Source organism: Trachurus japonicus, chromosome 18 (genome assembly GCF_045865225.1).
Source record: "Trachurus japonicus isolate A0001 chromosome 18, Traja_1.0".
Taxonomy (NCBI): domain Eukaryota; kingdom Metazoa; phylum Chordata; class Actinopteri; order Carangiformes; family Carangidae; genus Trachurus; species Trachurus japonicus.
This window is the reverse complement of record NC_140924.1, coordinates 17,435,420-17,458,006: the sequence shown is the minus strand read 5'-3', so window position 1 is coordinate 17,458,006 and position 22,587 is coordinate 17,435,420. Positions and strand designations below refer to the sequence as shown.

The following is a 22,587-nucleotide window of genomic DNA, read 5'->3' as shown; positions in this document are numbered from 1 at the left end:
TTACTTTGAAATGTTCCTGCTCATCAATGCTAATAGACATTTTTATGTTTTGTCTTATGTTTCAGACTCACTCAGACCTGGAGAGAGAATCAGGACTCAGTCCACCATGATGAAAATCAAAAGCAGGTTTATTCCTCTCTCCTCCACGGTCAGTTGTTCATGTAGCTTCCAACACTTTCATATTTATTTCTAATCTCTGAATCACAATCTCAGACATGATTGGACTTTGTTTAATTTTGATTGGCCAATAAGTGACATCTGCCCCTATGAATCAATCAGAGGCTCTGAAAACACTGGGCAAGGTTCAGTATAAACCTTTTAGTTATGTTCAGGACAACAAACACGTTATTTTTTTCAGCTCAGACGCTAATGTGACATCTCCTATTGAAACTGATATAAAATGTCTGTAATGTTCATCTCAACAGATCAATGTGGCGATGCAGAGCAGAACTCTAAGTCTGTGAATCCAGATTCAGCCACAGGTACCAACATTACAGTAACATCCCCCGTCAAATAATAATAATAAAAAAATCTTTTTGTGTTTTAGAAGATATTGTTGACGAAACCTTTGGTTAAGGTGTAATTCAAATGTTTGATTGTATTTTTAAACCTATTGTGTTGACTCCACATATAAATTGTGATTTCATTAATGTATCATTTATTATACTATATTTACAGGAAATTATTGTGATTCTATTGCAGGTCCATGAACAAGAGAACATTGTCGACAGAACAAGAGAGATATGAACAACAACACATTTTATGGGGGTGAACAACAATTTATATGAAACAAAAAGTTTATTTTTTTTCTTTTGCATATGAATGAATATTGAATTGATATTATTTCTGAGTGAAGTTTTTGTAGCATAGGTTGTAGGATAGGTTTCTCATCATTAAACATTTTACACAGGTTTGCTTTTATTTTCCTCTGTTTCTCAGTTTGTACATCATATGGGGCTGACTTAAACATCAGAGTTAAGTTTGATAAGAGTTATGTACCGGTAATAAGTGAAAAAGGAATGTCACACAAATCACATATGGCTCATACAATGGTTGTATTCTGATGATCAACATGTAGTTGTGAGAAGAGCAGCATGTAGAGACCTGCAGTCATGGTAAGATCATAGTGACAGTTTGATGATCAGGGAAAAAGCACAAACAACAACATTCATGCTTCAATTTTTTATTTTGTAGCAGTCATTTTTTGTCACATGATGTCCCAGGGCTGCAGTTTAAAGGTCTGCTATGATGTCATACATTTAAGTTTGCCTGAAGATTTTATAGATGTTAGAGATGGGGAAAATTCTTTCTTTTTACTTTTTTATGGGTTACTTTAAGTTGGGAGCTATTCCATTGTAAATTGCATTTCTTCGTTTTTCTTGAATATTATTTTACATTTACATTGTGTTTTCATTTTCTCACAATTGTTTCAACCAAAATCAAAGTTTGCATTTGTGAATAAATACATCGAAGTCATAATATAAACCTTGGTTGGATTTTCTGTCATTTATATTGACCAGTGCACCTTTACTGGTCCTCATCTGGATCCAGGAGAGAGAGGCCACAGATGGAGCTCATCATAGAGTAAGTTGGAGACTGTCCTCAAGTAAAGTTCAAGGACAGGACAATATTATGACCCATATGTTTTATTGTAAGGCGACATCTTGTGGCCGCAGTAATTATGACAAGAGCAGGCAGGAGGGAGGAGTGTGTGGTGACCTATACAGTCTATGGTGGTGACATATTATGCTGCTGTTCCTTCCTTATTGTCCTCTCCACCTCTTGTATGTGGTGTTATACACAGCACTGCCACCTTGTGTCACAATAGGTGAGGGGGATAGTACCTTTGTTTTGTTTTTTTAATGGGGTTGTGTGAGGTACAAATGTGTATAATACTAGACAGCTCTTATCTCCCACAGTTAGCCATACCAGCACATAGTGCTGATACAGGCTATAAACCACTGTGAAGGACCCAAACTAATGACTGTTTTCCACTACACAGTTACAGCACTTGACTCATTTTTGGCCATTTTCCATTACAGTTGAGAACGCCCTAGTATCTCCTCAATGTGAGCGGGATCGTGGGTTGCAGTCGCTTCATCTAGCTCTCTTTTTGGGATCCTAACACAGTTGTCTGCACCTTGTCGATGGACCATGGTGTGATTTTCCGCACAGCAGCCATTTTATTCACATGAAAGAATAACAACAGCTGCAGTAGATCAGCAGTCGCCTTTGCTAGTGTGTTTTCAAAAATAGTCAGACATTGCGCTCATGACTCTTCCAGTGGCAACACTCAGTGACGCCAATCTGTGGCCAGCAGTCAGTTGACGTCGCATTTTAGCATCTACTCAGCTCGTTTGGAAATTTACCAGAGGCGACACCAAAACAAGTACAAGGTACCAGGTACTATCCCTACAAAAAACAAGTAAAGACGAGCTGAGTCGTGTTAGTGGAACACAGCTCTAACAGCGTAATTTTGGTGCCTATAAGAGGTCTCATCTCAAAATAATACACTAGTCTAAAAAATATTTTACAGTGGTTGGAAAAAACTGTTTATCTGGAACGAACCAATATGAGCCTCTCCTGATTTCCTACCTCTAACGTCCTACCTCAATTATGTCTTCAAAAAGCCCCAAAATAGATATTTAAGAAATGTCACAATGTCAAAAGTAAAACCTGCATTGACAAATTTACAATCTGTTTCACTTAAAGGGACACTGCGTAGGAATTACTCCCATCTAGCCGTGCGGTTGTATATCGCAAGCAACTCAATCGTATTTTTCATGCTGCATTCACGTGAAATCGGGCAGACTGCACATGAATGCAGCATCAGGTGACCCTCCATCCTTCCTCACACTTCGCCGTGGTGATGGTTTTTACAGACGCCACCGTGTCTCGTGTCACTGTCGCTCCAGTGTCTCCGGTGAGTTTCCTTGGTTACCTACGATCTCGCTGCCACTGAATGTAAAAGATGGCGGCACAAAATGGCAGCTAGCATCGAGCTTGCCCGCTCCATGTGTATTACTTTGAGTTTTCAGATAACACGCTTTCTGGAATGAGCTCACCACAGTTCAGTCTGCTATTGAATAATATCAATGGGGCTGAAACTTGTGGACAGCCGGTCAGTGAGATTTGCTGACTCAGTCAACAAAACATGTAGCTACAGTAAAGGAGCTGGAGGTGTTGGGAAACTGTGAGGATGAGTTCTTCTCAGACTTTCGTTTCCTTTTCAGTTGAGTTTCCTCCTTCATGAATTTGATGTCTGAGGCCAGTGAAGCAACACAACACGAGTTCTCAAACCACAGGTTATGTTCAACGCAGGAGGTAGGCTACGTGATATTTCACAGCTACATGCAGCGGGCAGTGGTGATAGAATTTGTGAATTTGGAGTGACTAAAAATCTTGACCGATGCCTACTTATTTGTATCTCTAGGAAGTAGACTAAAGAAAGCCAAATAAAATGTTGAGCTTTTCTCTTAACTGATCGCAGGGGAGGTGGTTAGTTAATCCTGCACAGCGATAAAAACAAGTCCCAGATCAGAGCACGATGTGTGCATTGGGTGTATGAATGTGTGTGTGAAAGGGTGAATGTGACACAGTGTATAGCGCTTTCAGTGGTCTAAGAAACAAGAAAAGTGCTAGATAAGTGCAAGTCCTTTCCATTCCTCGGTGTGTAGCCTGATATTAGATGTGCGGATGGAGAATATTATTGTTCAGATAAATGATGGACTGTGATGAGAAGTGGTAGGCTAGTGGTTGGTTCATTCCTCTTCAGGGAACGAGAGCTCTTCTAAACGGGATGAATTCTCTTCCTGACATACTGTAAAACTAAGTGAATTATTTGAGAAGGAAAGGACAGCCGCTTCTGCTAGCAAGCAGGTTAGGTTCACAGAGTCAATTACATGGCGACTGACAGAGTTTGGGCTCTAATTTCATGGCGCAGCGCAAGATGGCGTAGCCCGCACAGTGGTAATTTCCAATCATTGTATTATCTTAGTTTAAACCCATTTTATGGATTATTTACCTCATTGTTGCATAACATTTATTTTGTTATGACCTTTTGTCAATAGCCGGCCGGTGCAGACAAGCCATGTTGCTATTGGGTAATTTTTCTCAATGGTAATGTAGTTGTTAAGTTGTTTTATCTAGATACAGCCTACGTAAAATGTTTGCGGTGATAATCTAAGATGACCAGGCAAATGTCATCTGGCCGCAGAGTTATGTAACGATAGTGACAGCTGGTGTTTACCTTTCAATTCATAAACTTCATAAACAGATTATTTGTTTGAATATCAATTTATAACTAACTGAACTAACTTATAGGCTACAAAAAATAACTAATAACCAAAGTAATAACTGAATGACAGTCCACAACAATTTCAAAAACATGGACCCGTCGGTGATAGCTGAGTTTGTGGCTCATGATTAAACTGGCAGGGTTAACAGCGCAAATATAAAAGAATAATAATAAACTAATGCCAAACCCCCCCACAGTCTGCATTTAAGGGGTGTCCCAAGTCACAAAATAGCCCTTAACACTTGGTTTTGAAGGCTACTAAGAATAAGGGTTTATGATTGAGCTTGAGGGTTAAAATAGGAATTGGAATTCACCCTTGATGTCTGAGGTCAATGAAGCAAGACGACACGAGTTCTCAACCCACAGGCAGTGGTGGACAGTAACGGAGTAAATTTACTTGAGTGCTGTACTTACAGTAAGTACATATCCAGAGGATTTGTACTTTACTTGAGTATTAGATTTCTTTACTTATTACTCTTACTTGAATACATTTCCAAGACAAATATTTTTACTCAAAGAAGGCTGAAAAGTACTTGTTACTTTCAGGTCTGCACTTTTTTTTCTAAAATACTATTGGACATGAGCTGTGTTTGTCAAAGAAGGAAACCTATCACAGTGATGTGTTAGTTATGATCCCATTCATTTTTCTTTGTTTTTATAGGTGTTTCTGCAGCTTTATATAACACTGTGGCTCTAAAAGCAAGCACATCAGTGCAGGTGGTTTCAAAGGGTTAATTCTCAGAAACAGTTAAAAGGTCCTTAAATTAATTTAGAAAAAATTATAGTAATTCTGTCAGGACCACTATGTCAAAATAATATTTATTTACTTGCACAAGTTTTATTTGGCGGTATGGTACTGTTCTGGGACCCCTGCTCTTCCACGCGTTTGCGTGGAAAGCCTGAGGCAGGAAGAGCACCTCCCTGCCCTTCACGAGCCATCATGAACGGCATAAGCAGGGAGCGCAGCAGCAAAGAAAACCCAGACAGAGCAGAGCAACCAACATGTATACAATGACAGGAGGAGCTGGGTTGCAAAAAAGCCGGCAGAGGAAGCAGCAGCAGCAAGGGAGGTGACGTCGGGCTAGAGCAGTTGAAATAGCGCGCTCTGAATGCAATTCCCCAATAGGAAGCAGCCACGGGGAGTCAGCTGAGCCATCAGCTGATCTGCACAGGTGATGACAGTTACGCTGTGCTGATTAAGAGCTTGACGTCATGGCCTGCCAGAACTAACGCTACGCTTGATTTCATTGATGTGAAAAATAAGAAATTTACTCTTACTTTTACTTAAAGTAAATTTAAAAGCATGTACTTTTGGATACTCAAGTACCTTTAAAAGTAAGTACTTTTTTACTCTTACTTGAGTAACATGTCGACTGAGCTACTTTTACTTGTAATGGAGTAAATTTGGACCAGTAGTATTTGTACTCTTACTCAAGTACTGGGGTCCAGTACTCTGTCCATCTCTGCCCACAGGTCACGTTCAACGCAGGACGTACGTTTGATCCTGCACAACAGAGAGCAGGAAGTGTCAACGTGCTGTAGTCATGTGGTCTGAGCTTTGTGTGAAACAGAAGGAAGAACAGAGAGGCTGAACTTAGAGGGAGTTGAGCAAAATTCATCCCATTCACGTGTGAAACTTCCTCTTCTACTGCCTTCCTTCTCTCTCTTTTTTTTTTCATCATTATTAATATAAAGTAGAAACATTTCCAGAAGCAGAGCGATGTGTCGCTGCTGGATGTGAAGATGGGCCACACTTTGCTCTGTGTGCTGTCATTACTCTGTGAGTACGCAGTTGTTTTACAATTCTGTGTCTTTCAGAGGCAGATTCATGATTTTAGCACCGTAGTAGTTTTGTTTATGTGACCAGAGCGACATGGAGAACTGCACATGTTATTTCTACAACTCTGTACAATGCATGCAATCTTTTAAAGTATTTTTGGGGGCTTTTTGCCTTTAATAAATAGGACAGTTGATAGAGCTAGACTGCGCCCCTTGGTTCAACAAAAGCTGCCTCCTCTAAAACTTCACCTGGTTCTTAAAACGCTGTAGTTTATGATGATGTTGGTCAGATTGATCATGTCTAATGAGGATTCAATCTTTATTTTAGTGCTGAATACACTCTTCTACGGAGAGACTCAAGGTAACCAGTTCATTTTTTTCCTGTTTCTCTCACTTTCCTACAGTACAACTATAACTGTTGTTCACATTCAATCATATAATTTGTTTTATAAATTACTCAAAAGAAGAGAAGTACCCAATAATGTGAAATCACAGATTTTTCTACATAATTCATATCGGTTTGAGAAAAACATTTTGTACAACTTAATTTGTCCTTCATTAAGTGAATACCGGTAATACTTTAGAGGGAAACTGTTGTGTAGTTTTGTTGTAACACAGTTTGTTACTATTTTTTTTATTATCTTGAAGTAAAAGCTAAATTATGAAGTGGATGTTCAGTTTGATTGTTTGGATAAATTCTCTGGTTTTGTGGGAAGTTTCAAATCTGTTCACTTATAAAGTTTCTAATTTAATAAAGCAGAATCACATCCTAATTATTCTCCCACATATTTTTTTTGCTTTTAACATACAGCAAATGAACCCACAGCCACTCTGACAGCAGACAGCTCAGTCATTTTTGCAGAATGGCACAGCGTGACTCTGTACTGCTCTGTGAATCAGTCCAACAGCTGGAAATACAACTGGTTCAGACGAACATCTGACTCTGCTACACCTCAGACTGTAAGGGGAGAACAATACTGGGCATCCATAGTCATAGTCAGGCAGGGAGGCATCTACACCTGCAGAGGAAGGAGCGGAGAACCAGAGTTCACCACACAAGAAAGTAACAAAGTCACTGTTTGGAAAACTGGTGAGTTTAATCATTAGAAAACATTCACTGTAAATCTGTTCTTCTGTTCATCAGTAGTGTACAAGAGACATTTCAGCTCGGACAGGATAAATAAAACACACTTTATTAAAAAAAACCTTTGCAAACTTAAAACTTGACTTAAAGCTTCTAAGAAACATATGAGGCTGAGAATTTGGATGTTGATGTTGAGTCTAATTAATTCTAATGAACAAACAGCTGGAATTTATTAGCTGCGGTTTCCCAACAGCAAAATCACCATGATTCACTTATTGATGTCAGACTAAAGTCCAGTGTGATGGTGACTATACTGTGCTGAGTATCCGCTGTTTGTATCTGGCAGTCACAGTAAAGAAACATGATCACAAAGTCCCTGTGCGAAATTTTGGGATGTGATGCACAAGTATTACTTTTCTCTTTAATGATTTTGTTGCTTTTAGCTGTTTCAATAATTTCATGTCTTTGTCTGTAACTTCAGCTGATGTTGTTCAAATGTTGTTTTATTCACCTAACAGACTATTCATAATTAGATGCACACAGCCATGACAATATCTGATGACTTTCTGTTTCTGTCAGAGTAAATATGTATTTTTGACATCAACAGATTCCGTTTCCACTGTGACTCTGCTGCCCAGCTGGTCTGTGATCTACAGAGGAGAGAAGATCACTGTCAGCTGTGAGATCCAGGGAGGTGGAGACACTGAGTGGACGTATGAGTGGAGAACAACCAGCTCATACACACCTCCATCACTCAGAGAATTCACTATCAGCAGTGTCAATGAGTCTCACAGAGGAGACTACAGCTGTAGAGGTAAAGGAGGAGACTATTTGTCAACACAGTGGAGCAGGACACTGACAGTATCAGGTGAGTTAAACCATCTCTTGTTATGTGGTGACTCATTTGTTTCCTAATTCACTTATCAAGTAATGAATCTGCTGCCAACTGTCATGTGATGGTAGTAGCTGTTTTAATTTTCCATCACTCATTTAATTGTTGTTTTTGATTCAATCACATCACCACATTCAAAATCACATTGACTGTTAATGTTGTCAGCTTCATCTGAACAAAGCAACAAAAATAGGCTAATGCTAAATTCTCTGTCCAGACAGTCAGTGAAATGTTTTGGTTCAGTAACAATACAACTAAAAATGACCTACTCATTAGTTCTTTGTGATTTTTGTGTACCGACAAGCGTCGGCGACGGCCCTATTATTCTTCTTATTCTTTGTCTGAAATGATCGCATCTTGGGGGCTTCCACATGCTCAAAAATACACAATTCTTGGCATACACGTACGGACTGGCGAAATGTCACGTATTTTTGAGTCAAATCGGCTCAATGGCTCCCCCTAGAAAATTTAAAAAATGTAGCCACTCTTAGCGGTTTCACCTCGATGCATGAAAATTGGTGGGCTTATAGAACATGTCAACATGCACAAAAAAGCCTCTTATAGTAACATTGCGGAGTTTCTCGCTCTTAAAATAATGTTTCCAGACTCATTGCAATGGTAGAAAAATGGTTAATAGGATGAATGGTACTGCCGCTGCAGCCTGAGCCGGGTTGCGTCGGCTGAAACTGCACTATGTAACTTCCCTGCACGAGTACGTACAAATCACCGCCCCCCCTCCTCCCCCGACCACCCGCCACACAGTCTCCTTGCAAACATGTGGGAAATACTGTCGTTTATTAAAGCAGATATCAGTGGAATGTTTTTGTTAATATAAGTCCTAAATAGTCCTATGTTCCGTCAGCAATCACTTACATGAAGTATTTCAGCCTAAACACGAGTCTCTCCGTCACTCTGCTCTGCTGTAACCCGAGGAGAAAAATTTCCTTGTGGGATACAAGTGTTATCCAATGAGGGGAGAGAACGGCATGAAGGGCTGTGTGTGCAGCCAAGGGATGCGCGTGAATGTGGTGACGTAGCACGAGGACCAATTGATGCCTGACAAGGGCGGGGGCTGCTAACTCATGGTGCGTTCAAGGAAACTCGTACTTTGTGTTTTTCCTTCCTGTGAAGTCATACCAGTTCGATCTGGTACGAGTTCACGGGTCGGAAGTTACGAGTGGCCGTTATAGGGAACTTTCACAGACAACAGGACGGTAAAAACACGAGCTACGGGTTACCTGGAACGCTACCAAGTCGTAGTTGTGACTTGAAGCTGTAACTTACGGTTTCAAAAGCCTGCCTTGAACACAGCATTAGCCGAAACGGCCGTGCCACTGATATCTGCTTTAATGGGAATAAACACTAGATGCGCTCGCTGATAAGTTTCGTTTTCCCCCCCAGACGATAGCGCTTCTCAACCAGATGGTGGAAGCACTGAGCTGAAACTCTTGCTTTAATGTCATGGTGAAATCCCGACAGGAAGTCAACTATTTTGAATTTAATTTTCAATGATGGCGCCGTTTTGGCCATTTCCACACCTCGTATTTGAACAAACTAGTCCTCGGGATTTCACCCAATCAACATCAAACTGGCTACAGGTTATGTTTACGTGTATGCCGGGCTGCGCTGCACAAAACTTGCACTGTGTGGGCTGCGCCACCTTGTGCGGCGTCATGGGAATAATGCCGCCAGATTGCTATAGGTGGCATTATTTATGGTTATATGGTCGGAACTACAACGGTATCTGATAGTCTTTAAACCTCAGACTTTCAATCATGATTAATGAAAACATGCTTGGCAAATCGAGTCTCGCTTTTGTCCAATTTATACCAATACAAGAAATTCACCGTCCATGTGGAGGCTCAGGGGAAATGTAGTGTGAAAATGCTTCCACTTTCCGAAAGTCCTTCGAAAGCACTTCAACTAGACGAGGCTAATAAAAGAGGCTTCTTCACTGAATGACGGTGGATCTGTGGTGTTGGTGTTGGATACACACTAATAACAAACCCTGAAACAACTGTAACACATTGATGTATCTGACTGAACCAATAAGCTACAATATCAAGCCTGGCTGTTAGCCTGGTCGGGAGCAAGCTAGCTCCAAATAATTAATCTCCATGGTAACAAATTTGCCTTCCTGGTGCGTTCGCTTTCGTCCTGAATTCAGCCTGGATAACTGGAAAGTCCTGGGCTATCCACTATCTTGGTTTTGTGTAATATTCCTCCATTTAACCTTTGAGTGGTTTTGTTTTTCTCTGTGAACTGAACAGCAAACAAACCCCGGGCCTCACTGACAGCAAATGACACAGTCCTGCCAGCAGGGGGCAGTGTGACACTGACCTGCTCTGTGAACCCATCATCTGGTTGGAAATACAACTTGTACAGAGACAATGAACTCTCTGAAACTCTGAACCCACATGATGCTGCTTTCAAGACAAGTGGAGAGATCAGTGTCTTACAGGAAGGAGTCTACAGGTGCAGAGGAGGAAGAGGAGACCCAGTCTACTACACAGAGGACAGTCAGGAAGTCAGGGTTGTTAATGCTGGTGGGTATAGAAATAATGTAAACTAATTGTGTATTCATGATAGATTAAGATGAACCTTTTTTGTTGTTCAATTCTTGACCATGATCAGTCCCAAACAGAGCTGTTGTGACTCTTCAACCCAACTGGCCTGAGATCTACAGGGGAGAGATGATCACTGTCAGCTGTGAGATCCAGGGAGGAGACACTGAGTGGACGTATGAGTGGGAAACATCAGCCTCATTCAAACCTCCAAATCAACATGAATACTGGATCCATCCTGATTCATCATACCACAGTGGAGACTACAGGTGTAGGGGCACGATGAAAAGTGATCGACTTAATACAACAGAGTGGAGTGATTCAGTCAGACTGACAGTGTTAGTTGGTAAATCACATATTTCATTTAAACTGAAAATCTAAACAAGTCAGTAAAATGTGTTTTTGTTCCTTTCTACTGAAGCAGTATCATATAGTTTGTCCACATTGTGTCCAACTTCCCAACAGGCAAACCTGTCCTCACTGTGTCTCCATCATGGCTGAGTCCTGGAGCCTCAGTAACTCTCAAGTGTGAGCTTGGACTTAAATCTGCAGGATGGAGGTTCTTCTGGTCTCAGGCTGTTCCTGATCCATCACAGCTCTCCTACCGCTCTGAGCTGCTCCCTGGTAGCAGCAGTGGGACTGAACAGGATTCCTACACGGTCCATGGTCAGACACACACAGCAGGATATGTGTGTTGGGCTGGAAGAGGAGACCCAGTGATTTACACCGAGGCCAGTGAACCAACGTTTGTCTGGTCTGGAGGTCAGTTGGTTGAGATGATAAACAACAGATTAGCAAAGGAAAATGTAATGAGACATGAGACATTTTAATGTTAATATCTTTATGTGTGTGTGATTTTTTTGTAGATGTTAATCCATCAGCGTCTCTCACTGTGAGTCCTGACAGAGTGCAGCACTTCACCCGTCGGGAGATGTCACTGAGATGTGAAGGAAACTCTCTTGTGTGGAGACTGAGGAGGTTTCCTAAGAGTGACAGGTGGAATGACCATTGGGGTCATTATAGTGGTCAGTACTATAATGTGCATGAGACCTGTTCTGACCGGATAATGAAGAACGGATCCTCGTGTATAATTTATCCATCCCAGCACAGTGATGCAGTTTACTGGTGTGAGTCTGGATCAGGAGAGTTCAGCAACTCCGTCAACATCACTATACATGGTACATTTTAGTACATTTAGTCTCTTTTTCACTTTTTGTGGAATCTGAATAATTTCCAATGTCTCATGTAATTTCATGTATTTTGGAGTTGACTGTTTCATGGTTTGTTCATTAATTAGTGTGAATGCTGAAGGCATTCACACTATTGTTATTATGTTTTCTTTCTTTACGGTCTTCTTCTAGTCCTTCATACTTTGTGCTATTTCAACAATTCCTATATCAAAACGTGCAGCTTTTTCTGGACTTTATCGGATGTATTCAAATTAGGGCTGGGACTCGATTAAAAAAATTAATCGAATTAATTACAGGCTTTGTAATTAATTAATCGCAATTAATCGCATTTATAAATATTTGACCCGAGAACAGTGAGAAGCATTTTTTTTCTCCACATGGATTTTAGTATACCATTGAATGACTGAATACATAAGCTTAAGCATTCAAGGTGGTACTTAACCAAGACCAAGAGACTAGGGATGCAAATTATCAATTAATTTATTAATCGATATTTGATACATACAGATTAAATGGTCTTTCCTGCCAATACACTATGATGATTACTGTAGTATTTAACTAGGCTACTTAAATCACAGTAGCATAAACTGATTTGTTGAACTCAGCCTGATGTAAACATTAATAAAACTCAGTAACCAATCACACAGGCAGCTCCATGTTGTCCCTGTGTGATGTTCAGGGACAGGTCAGGACAGTCTGAAAACAGACAGCTCTGAGGGTGAAGTCCTATCATAATGAGATGAGATGCACCTGTGACAGTGACAGGTCATAGATATAGCGCTGCAGCTGAGCAATTAGCGCTATAGCGCATTTAGCGTGCGCCCGTGTCTGTGTATCTATGTGCAGGCAGAGATCAGAGATGGTGTTTTAAATAACCATGCTAGCGTTTCACCAGCTCTCATCTCTGCCAGTCAGCCTCTCAAACTGCCGCCTCTCTCGCGTGCAGGCGCACCGCACGTAGACACACGTAAAAAAAAAAAAAAAAAAATTGAATTTTTTTTTAAAGTGCGATTAAAATGCGTTAATTTTTTTTAACGCGTTAATTTTTGTGTAATTAATTAATCGTAATTAACGCGTTAAAGTCCCGGCCCTAATTCAAATTTGTCATACTTTTTATACTTTTTCAAATATTTAACTTTTTCTGATTTTTTCAGCTTTATAATGGGTATGTGTTGCGTCTAACGAGCAGCGCTAGAGTGGTGCCAGAGTGGTGCCAGAGTGGAGAGAGGGGGGGGTTACATTTTCTGGCTAAATTGTCAGCACGGCCACAAATTAAACTCTAGACAAATTATTTTTCTCCAGTTTTGTAGCCACACTTGTCTTCTGGCTAAAATTCTGGTCAAAAATGCAAAGAGACTTGGATAATAATTTAACATATTTTTTAAATGCAGCCAGGGAGCTCTCTGCTCTCATTCAGCCCAATGCATTTTTTTCACAGCAGCAGGAGAAGGAGCTCAACTTTGTAACTTGCTGTTAAAGGGACAACGAGGAGTTTCTATTCGGTTATAAAAAAGTCTCACGTTAATGTGGATGAATCTCCGCTACCCACACTTGTTAATGGGCCCATTTTCGCTAAATATATCGTTGTGTCTCTATCATTATTTTGTTATTATTAGTGGTGGCGGTTTCCTTCGTGGCGAGTCATGAGAATAACGCAGCCGAATCGCCGTTTATGGTCGGAACTCCGACAGTATGTGAACCTCTTTGAACCTCTGACTTTAATTTTTGATGAATGAAAACATGAGTCTGTTTTGCGCCGGTCAAAGAAATGTATGGTGCGCGCGGAGGCTCATAAATGTAGTGTGAAAACGCTTCGCTTTTCCAAAACTCCTCGTTGTCCCTTTAAGTGCTTTTTAATTCATTTTAACTCACCAAAAAATAGTCACAGGTCACAAAAAAGTCCTCTACTTACTTGTTGTGGCTCATTTATACTATTTTCTTCTTTTTTTTAAGCATCATTGACAACATGCTTATGGCTGTGCTCTCTGTGGCAAAGCGGCAGAGTAAAGGTTTAGTGATCATGAAATTGTGGGTTCGATTCCTGGTTAAAATCTTGCCTCAACAATAATTATAGTGAATTATTTTCCCAGTCGTCCTCTGTTGACTTCTGATAACTTGCTTCATGTTGAAACTGCTGCTCTCAGCCTGAAATTCACAGAAATTTTCATTGTAAGTCATTCAAGCTTGACTCTCAAGCTTTCTTGGTGTTGACACAGTGTGTTTCCAACAGGTGCAGCTTTGGGCTTGTTAACTTCAGAGTGAGACAGAGTGCAGCTCATCAACAGACAACAGTCTCTGTAACTGTGTGTATACTGTGGCTTTGAGGCAGAGTGAAAGTCTACTGACCATAAGGTTGTGGGTGCGATTCCTACCTCGGTCAAACATTTGTATGGTGATCACTATTTGCTAATTCAGCTGCTTTCAGCATTCACACCATTTCCATTCTTGGAAATGCTTTTTCTAGTTGAGTAATGTAGTCTTATTTCTGAATTCAGTCTGATATGATATTATTTAATAATAATTACTTAGCTGAGTAGAGAGCTGTCCTACCTGCAAGGATTTTTTTCCTCCTTTTTTTTTTTTTTTCCCACTGTTGGTCTGCACCAGCTGATCTCTGACTGAAGCTTCATGTTTTGACTGTTTTACAGGTTCTGATCTGATCCTGGTGAGCCCCATCCATCCTGTGACTGAGGGAGAGTCTGTTATTCTGCTCTGTAAAATCTGGACAAACGAACATCCTTCCAGTGTGTTTTTCTATCAGAATAACAAACTGATCCAAAACGACACCAGGACGGAACTGGAGATGACTGCAGTGTCAAAGTCTGATGAAGGTTTCTACAGGTGTGAGGCCTCAGGACAAGAGTCTGCACAGAGTTGGGTGTCAGTCAGAGGTGAGTAGTGCTACAATGTTTGAGTCTTTTTCTATTTTGTACATTTATCCAACATGTAGATCTTTACTTACTGTAGTCTTGACCTGTGTCTCTATTTTATTGAGTAATATTGAATATTTCCACAGCTGGGTCCAAATCTGAAAGCTCTGCACTTCCTGTGGGGCTGATTGTTTTGCCGCTTTGTGGAATAATATTGATCATTGTCCTGCTGCTGTTTTTCTGTAGAAGATCAACAGGTGATATATTGATTTTTGATGAATCATTGATCAGTTCTGTTGTCACTTCATAGAGCAGTGCCTAAGTTTTTAATACAAATCCTACTCTGTGTTTCACAGGTCCATGTGCCAACAGGTTCATACAACAACTCTCATCTCCAATTAAAAGCACTTCTATATTTCACATCTTTATTATGTTTTACTTTGAAATGTTCCTGATCATCACTGCTAATAGACGTTTTTTAAATTTTGTCTTATGTTTCAGACTCACTCAGACCTGGAGAGAGAATCAGGACTCAGTCCACCATGATGAAAACCAACAGCAGGTTTATTCCTCTCTCCTCCACGGTCAGTTGTTCATGTAGCTTCCAACACTTTCATATTTATTTCTAACTCACTCCTTCATCAGAAGACACCAGGAAATATTTTTGATCAGTTTTCCTTCAGTTGTCAGACTTATTCCCTCTGCTGCTCGAGTTAAAGCAAACTCCAGTAATGAGGAACTTAAGTTTGAATCACAATCTCAGACATGATGGGGCTTTATTTAATCTTGATTGGCCAATAAGTGACATCTGCCCCTATGAATCAATCAGAGGCTCTGAAAACAATGTTCAGTATAAACCTTTTAGTTATGTTCAGGAGAACAAACACGTTATTTTTTTCAGCTCAGACGCTAATGTGACATCTCCTATTGAAACTGATATAAAATGTCTGTAATGTTCATCTCAACAGATCAATGTGGCGATGCAGAGCAGAGCTCAAAGTCTGTGAATCCAGATTCAGCCACAGGTACCAACATTAAAGCTATAGGTCTACCATTTGGAAGATTGGTAATCATTTATACGGTGATTATGGTCCTATAGTCCTATCTACACAATATGAATAGCAAAAAGAACCAAAAAAATCCATTCAGTCTATCAGCCGTAGGCCTGTATAGAAATTGACCAATGCTATCCATCCGTCACGGAAGGCTCCCTTTGGCTCGTACCCTCCATGCAGTCGGTCAGAAAGAAAATTCTAAATATGCATCCCTAATTGGGAGTCCATGGTCCAGTCCATGTAGATATTCACATAGGCTACTGTGCCACACATTGGCGGGTGTGGGTGGTTTATTACATGCATCAAATTATTACATATTCTTCATAAAAAAAGGGCAACACCCGCAATTTGTAATAACTGATGCAAAATGTAACAACTTATTACAAAATGTGGCAAAGTTAATTACATATTACGTTCAAGATTTTTATTGCAAAATGTGGCAGATTATTACATAATGCGGCGTTATTACATAATGCGGCGTTACACAGCCTGAGCGGGGTCGCTCTGCACACTGCACAGTCACACCGCGGCCCTGTGGAGCTACAGTACAGACCCCGGTCTTCCTGCTCCTCTCTCCCACACACAGCGCCCTGTGCTGGGCCGCGCGGCGAGCAGCCTCCCACCAGCTCTGGAGCTGTGCTCGGCGCTGCTAATGGCGGCGATGCCCGTACTGGCGGTCACCGTGGTCCCGTTGCCCGGGACCGCAGGTACTGGCGCCACCGCAAAGCTCCAGAACTGGAGGGAGACTGCTCGCGCTAGGCGACCCAGCACAGGGCGCTGTGTGTGGGAGAGAGGAGCAGGAAGACTGGAGTCTGCAGCACCGCGGAGCCGTGGAGCGCAGTGTGCAGAGCGACCCCGCTCAGGCTGCAGCGGTGGTGCTGATACAGCGGAGTTTATGTTGAACAGGTAATCTTTGGTTTTATTGTGGAAGTTGTGACTTTGAATCCGACATTTTACTCCGCATTCAAAGCTGTGTTTGGTTTCTGCTGGCAGGCTTGTTGCTCCGCTTTGCTGTGCTGAAGGAGGGCGTGTCGTTAGGGGAGGGGTGTGTGTGTGTGTGGGGGGGAGGTTACATTTTCTTCAGATCGTAACATCAGCTCCCCGTCAATAAAAAGAATGCTTTTTGTGTTTTAGAAGATATTGTTGAAGAAACCTTTGGTGAAGGTGTTCTTCAAATGTTTGATTCTATTTTTAAACCTATTTGAGAGGCTCTTGACCTATTTTGTTGACACCACATATAAATTGTGATTTTTTTAAATGTATCATTTATTATACTGTTTTACAGAAAATTATTGTGATTATATTCCAGGTCCATGAACAGGAGAACATCGTCGCCATTTTATGGTGGTGAACAATTTATATGAAACAAAAAGTTTTTTTTTCTTTTGCACATGAATGAATATTGAATTTATATTATTTCTGAGTGAACTTTTTGTAGCATAGGTTGTAGGATAGGATTCTCATCATTAAACATTTTACACAGGTTTGCTTTTATTTTCCTCTGTTTCTCAGTTTGTACATCATATGGGGCTGACTTAAACATCAGAGTTAAGTAAGTTTGATAAGAGTTATGTAATAAGTGAAAAAGGACTGTCACACAAATCACATATACGGCTCATACAGTGGTTGTATTCTGATGATCAACATGTAGCTGTGAGAAGAGCAGCATGTAGAAACCTGCAGTCATGGTAAGATCTAGTGACAGTTTGATGATCAGGGAAAAAGCACAAACAACAACATTCATGCTTCAATTCAATTTTTATTTTGTAGCAGTCATTTTGTGTCACAGGTGTCCCAGGGCTGCAGTGTAAAAGTCTGCTATGATGTCATACATTTAAGTTTGCTTGAAGATTGATGCTAGATTTTTTCTTTTTACTTTTTTATGGGTTACTTTAAGTTGGGAGTTATTCCATTGTAAATTGCATTTCTTCTTTTTTCTTGAATATTATTTTACATTTACATTGTGTTTTCATTTTCTCACAATTGTTTCAACCAAAATCATTTGCATTTCTCAATAAATACATTGAAGTAAAAAAAAAAACCTTGGTTGGATTTTCTGTTACAAATATTGACTAGTGCATCTTTACTGGTCCTCATCTGAATCCAGAAGAGAGAGGCCACAGATGGAGCTCATCATAGAGCAAGTTGGAGACTGTCCTCAAGTAAAGTACAAGGACAGGACAATATTATGACCCATACTGTAATACAGGCTATAAACCACTCAAACACCAAACTCAAAACATGATGCTGGAAAAAATGGATCTTCAAGTAGAGTTGTCTTTAATTCACTTCAGAACAAAGCAAAAGAAAAACAACCCGAGTCACATATGTACATAGGCAAAATATAAGAAAAATAAATTTCAGAACTTCCTGCACAGAGGTACACTGCAAAAAGAGCAACAGAGCGACTGATTTCATATCATCAATGCGTGGCTTATATACTGTGGGGCATGTGCTGATCTCAGTATTTTTCCATCCCTCCTGTTTGAAGTCCTATCTGCTAAGTGTGCACCTTTTTCTGTGGCACTGGCCTCCGTCAACTCATAGGCGGCGCTAGGGCAGAAGGAATGGGGAAGCTACGGGACAAAAAAAAAAGAAAAAGAAAAAAAAGTCTTTCCCCAACCAGATATACTGTATATAGTTTTGATGTTCATCAAACTGAGATGCAGCAGAATGATTCCTTTCATTCTCTACTTGTTTTTTTTTTGTTGTTTTTTTTTGCTGTTGTAGTGGCCCATAATTAACCTAATCAATGTTCTTACCCTAAGTAGCACGCCACGGGGCGTTTGTGTCATATTTTTCAACTATTTCTTCAGGTTTAAATCCTCTTAGTTGTCGCTCTCGATGTACAGAAGCAACAGAGTTGACAGTATCTGCTGTGCCATTGTCCTCATCCAGTTGCGCAACTGCTGTGAGAATGTGCGCTCACACAGGTGTCCAGTGGTAGGCCGGTGACTGGAGGAGGGAGGCAGCAGGTGTCCGGGCGGTCGGGGCTGCTGTCTGGACGTAACTTAGGCCAGTGACTGGAGGAGGGTGTGCGCAGGTGTTCGGGGGGGCGCGGCTGTCCGGAGGTAGACCGGTGACTCGCGGGCAGTGGCCGGTATCCGGGGGGGGGGGCAGCCGGTGTCATCATGGAGGCCAGTGGCAGGAGAGAAGGCGGCAGCTGGTCGTGGAAGCATCGTGGTCGGCTTCATTGCTGCTGCTTCATGGGACTCTCGGACTCGTCAATTTTGATATTCAAAAACCTTCTAATGTCCGTTTTACCGGGCTTTTTTCTTTTAATTTCGCTGGACTGTCGGTGACTAGCATAGCGAGGCAAAGGGGTAAGCTTCTACGCTGCGCGTTGTAGCTACGCCGTGTGTACGTAATGACGCAGGTAACCAGTCAAATACCACTGAAATAAAAAATAAATAAACCATCGACATAGATAATACTTTAAAAATGTGTCTTTTAATGTATTTCCCACCTCTTTCTAAAATATAATTTAAAAACAACAACGAAAAAAAAAACATTATTTTATTTTTTCATTTTATTATTTGTGATGATTTTATTTTATTTTCTGTGACAATCTAGGGGAAGCTAAGCTTCCCTTAGCCTATTGATAGCGCCGCCTATGCGTCAACTCTTCTCCGGAAGTGTACCACCTTCCTCGCCTTATTTGAGATCTTGCCATCCTCAATCCTTGCCTGGTGGCCATTCTATGTAACTACACCGGAACCCAAAACTCTTAGCTCAGCAGAAAGTGTTGTAATGGTCATATATAGTTCACATCCATCCCCAGGTCCACCACTCCAGGTACACCCTGCTCTCCTTTCTTTTCATTGGTTTGTTTTCAAACTTTTATGTAATTTTTCTTTAAAAAATACCACAACACATCACCAAAACAACTACCAGTATTCCTGGCCGTGTTAGTGGAAAACAGCCCTAACAGCGTAATTTTGGTGCCTACACGTACAAGAGGTCCCATCTCAAAAGAATGTCCTACCTCAATTAGGTCTTCAAAAAGCTCCAAAACAGATATATAAGAAATGTCACAATGTCAAAGGTAAAACCTGCATTGACTAATTTACTTTAGCAATACTAAAGAACTTTCATTTTTGGTTGAGTTTGGTGGCACCAGTGCACCAAAGCGGTAGTGTTTTGCCTGAAGGGAGACTCCATCTCCCATGAGCACCAGTGAATAGCGCCGTAAACATTCTGATCTCCTGGGTGCATGGAAATTAACAGAAGACGTCCAACGATGGTCTGGTGCCACGCCGGTCAGCTAGGGATTTGCCGGCCAAGCTACAGGTGAGTCAAAACATTGCACTATATGGCGGTGAATTCTACCAGACTTCAGGGTTTCAGTAACATAAATATGTGCACCTGTGTCCGCCCTGAAGCCTAGACTGGTTAGAGCCTGAGTTGTGAAATTTAACTTGCCAGGGTGGCGCGTGGTCGCGACACAAGCAACTCGATCGTATTTTTCATGCTGCATTCACATGAAATCGGGCAGACTGCACTGCACATGAATGCAGCATCAGGTGACCCTCCATCCTTCCTCACACTTCACCGTGGTGATGGGTTTCACAGACGCCACTTCGGTGTCTCTGGTGAGTTACCATGGTTACTTACCGTCTCGCTGCCATGAACGGAAAAGATGGCGGCACAACATGGCAGCTAGCACCGAGCATGCCCATGTGTATTACTTTGAGTTTTCACATAACCCACTTTCTGGAATACTTTCAGATCAAAGCTCACCACAGTTCAGTCTGCTATGGAATAATATCAATGGGGCTGAAACTTGTGGTCAGCCGGTCAGTGTGATTTGCTGACTCAGTCAACAAAACATAGCTACAGTAAAGGAGCTGGAGGTGTTGGGAAACTGTGAGGATGAGTTCTTCTCAGACTTTCATTTCCTTTTCAGTTGACTTTCCTCCTTCATAAATTTGATGTCTGAGGCCAGTGAAGCAACACGACACGAGTTCTCAACCCACAGGTCACGTTCAACACAGGACGTACGTGATATTTCACAGCTCCACGGAGTTTTTCCTCAGTCGATGTGAGGGTCTAAGGACAGAGGATGTTGCTACGATGCCATGTAAAGCCCTTTGAGACAAACTGTTTGTAAAAACGGGCTATACAAATAAAATTGCTTTGCCTTGCCTTGCCTTGCCTTGCCTTGCCTTGCCTTGCCTTGCCTTGCCTTGCCTATAGCTATTCACATGCAGCAGACAGTGGTGATAGAATGTGTGAACTTGAAGTGCATGACTAATTAAATAAATCTTGGCCGATGCCTACTTATTTGTATCTCTAGGAAGTAGACTAAAGAAAGCCAAATAAAATGTTGAATTTTTCTCTTTGTGATTGCACGGGAGGTGGTTAGTTAATCCTGCAAAGCGATAAAAACAATGATTCCCAGCTTCTGAAAGCATGATGTGTGCATTGGGTGTATGAATGTGTGTGTGAATGGTTACTTCCCGCGCTGTGCCTAGCGCTGTATGAATGTGTGTGTGAAAGGGTGAATGTGACACAGTGTAAAGCGCCTTGAGTGGTGTAAGAAACTAGAAAAGCGCTAGATAAATGCAAGTCCTTTCCATTCCTCGGTGTGTAGCCTGATATTTGATGTGCGGATGGAGAATATTATTGTTCAGATAAATGATGGACTGTCAGGGAACGAGCTCATCTACGGGATGAATTCTCTTCCTGACAAGTGAATTATTTCTACTTCAGCAAGAAGGAAAGGACAGCCACTGTCAGACAGCTCCGTCAGACTCTAGGTTTCTTCAAGTAAACCTACTAGCAAGCAGGTTAGGTTCACAGAGTCAATTACATGGCGACTGCAGAGTTTCGGCTCTAATTTCATGGCGCAGCGCAAGGTGTAGCCCGCACAGTGGTAATTTCCAACCATTGTATTATCTTAGTTTAAACCCATTTTATGGATTATTTACCTCATTGTTGCATAACATTTATTTTGTTATTTTACGATCTTTTGTCAATAGCCGGCCAGTGCAGACAAGCCATACTTACAAGACAGTCATTTTTCTCGGTGGTAATGTAGTTGTTAAGTTGTTTTATCAAGATATGGCAACATGTTTGCGGTGATAATGTTATAAGATGACCAGGCTAATGTCATCTCCTGTAGCCGAGTTATCGAGCTATCTTTCAAAGCACCATGGTATGCAGTGACTTTCAGCCGAATATGTCCGTGGTTGTGGTATTTAAACAGATTATTTCTTTGAATATCAATTTATAAACTAACTTATAGGCTACAAAACAACAACAACTAATAACCGAATTAATAACTGATAGATAGTCCACAAGAATTTCAAAAATATGGACCTGATGGACCTGTCGATGATAGCTGCATTTGTGGTTTATGATTAAACTGGCAGGGTTAACAGTGCAAATATATATATAATAAAATAATGCCAAACCCCTCACAGTCTGCATTTAAGGGGTGTCCCAAATCAAAAAATAGCCCTTAACACTTGGTTTTGAGGGCTACTAAGATTAAGGGTTGAGCTTGAGGGTTAAGATAGGAACTGGAATTCACCTTTGATGTCTGAGGTCAATGAAGCAAGATGACACGAGTTCTCAACCCACAGGTCACGTTCCACGCAGGACGTACGTGATATTTCTCACACAGCTACAGTATACCACATGCGGCAGACAGTGGTGATAGGAAGAGTTCATTCATGATAGAACACAGAGACTTTTATAATGAACTTGTTCAAGTTCAGTCTTTAGATTTTGATTCTTCCTCGTGATCTTTTAGACTGGGAAATAAATATTGATCCTGCACAACAGAGAGCAGGAAGTGTCAACGTGCTGTGGTCATGTAGTGGTCTGAACTTTGTGTGAAACAGAAGGAAGA

General features: G+C 41.1%; 1 protein-coding gene and 2 long non-coding RNA genes across 3 annotated transcripts in view; all 3 read left to right on the top strand.

The window, feature by feature from the left end:
• LOC146969036 (uncharacterized) overlaps positions 1–22,587 on the top strand; it is an 82,862-nt gene that overhangs the window by 18,736 nt on the left and 41,539 nt on the right. The window lies entirely within an intron of this gene.
• LOC146969040 (uncharacterized) lies at positions 59–1,348 on the top strand. The gene is made up of 4 exons (XR_015034309.1): positions 59–148; positions 426–482; positions 703–850; positions 1,018–1,348. It is a non-coding gene; the product is annotated as an uncharacterized LOC146969040 (long non-coding RNA).
• On the top strand, positions 6,374–16,641 carry LOC146969039 (sialoadhesin-like). Its single transcript, XM_085760438.1, has 9 exons — positions 6,374–6,437; positions 7,768–7,974; positions 10,323–10,598; positions 10,687–10,966; positions 11,080–11,378; positions 11,483–11,794; positions 14,455–14,697; positions 15,178–15,260; positions 16,318–16,641. Exons 1-9 carry the CDS (start codon positions 6,374–6,376, stop codon positions 16,639–16,641), a joined length of 2,088 nt encoding a protein of 695 aa, XP_085616564.1.

What these genes read in the sequence shown, in the direction of transcription:
- LOC146969039 (XM_085760438.1), top strand. Translation starts at nt 6,374, where the DNA reads ATGTCTAATGAGGATTCAATCTTTATTTTAGTGCTGAATACACTCTTC. An exon ending in CTGACAGTGTTAGTTGGTAA is followed by an intron (nt 10,967 to 11,079) that starts ATCACATATTTC and finishes CAACTTCCCAAC; the next exon opens with AGGCAAACCTGTCCTCACTG. An exon ending in GAGTTGGGTGTCAGTCAGAG is followed by an intron (nt 14,698 to 15,177) that starts GTGAGTAGTGCT and finishes CTTATGTTTCAG; the next exon opens with ACTCACTCAGACCTGGAGAG.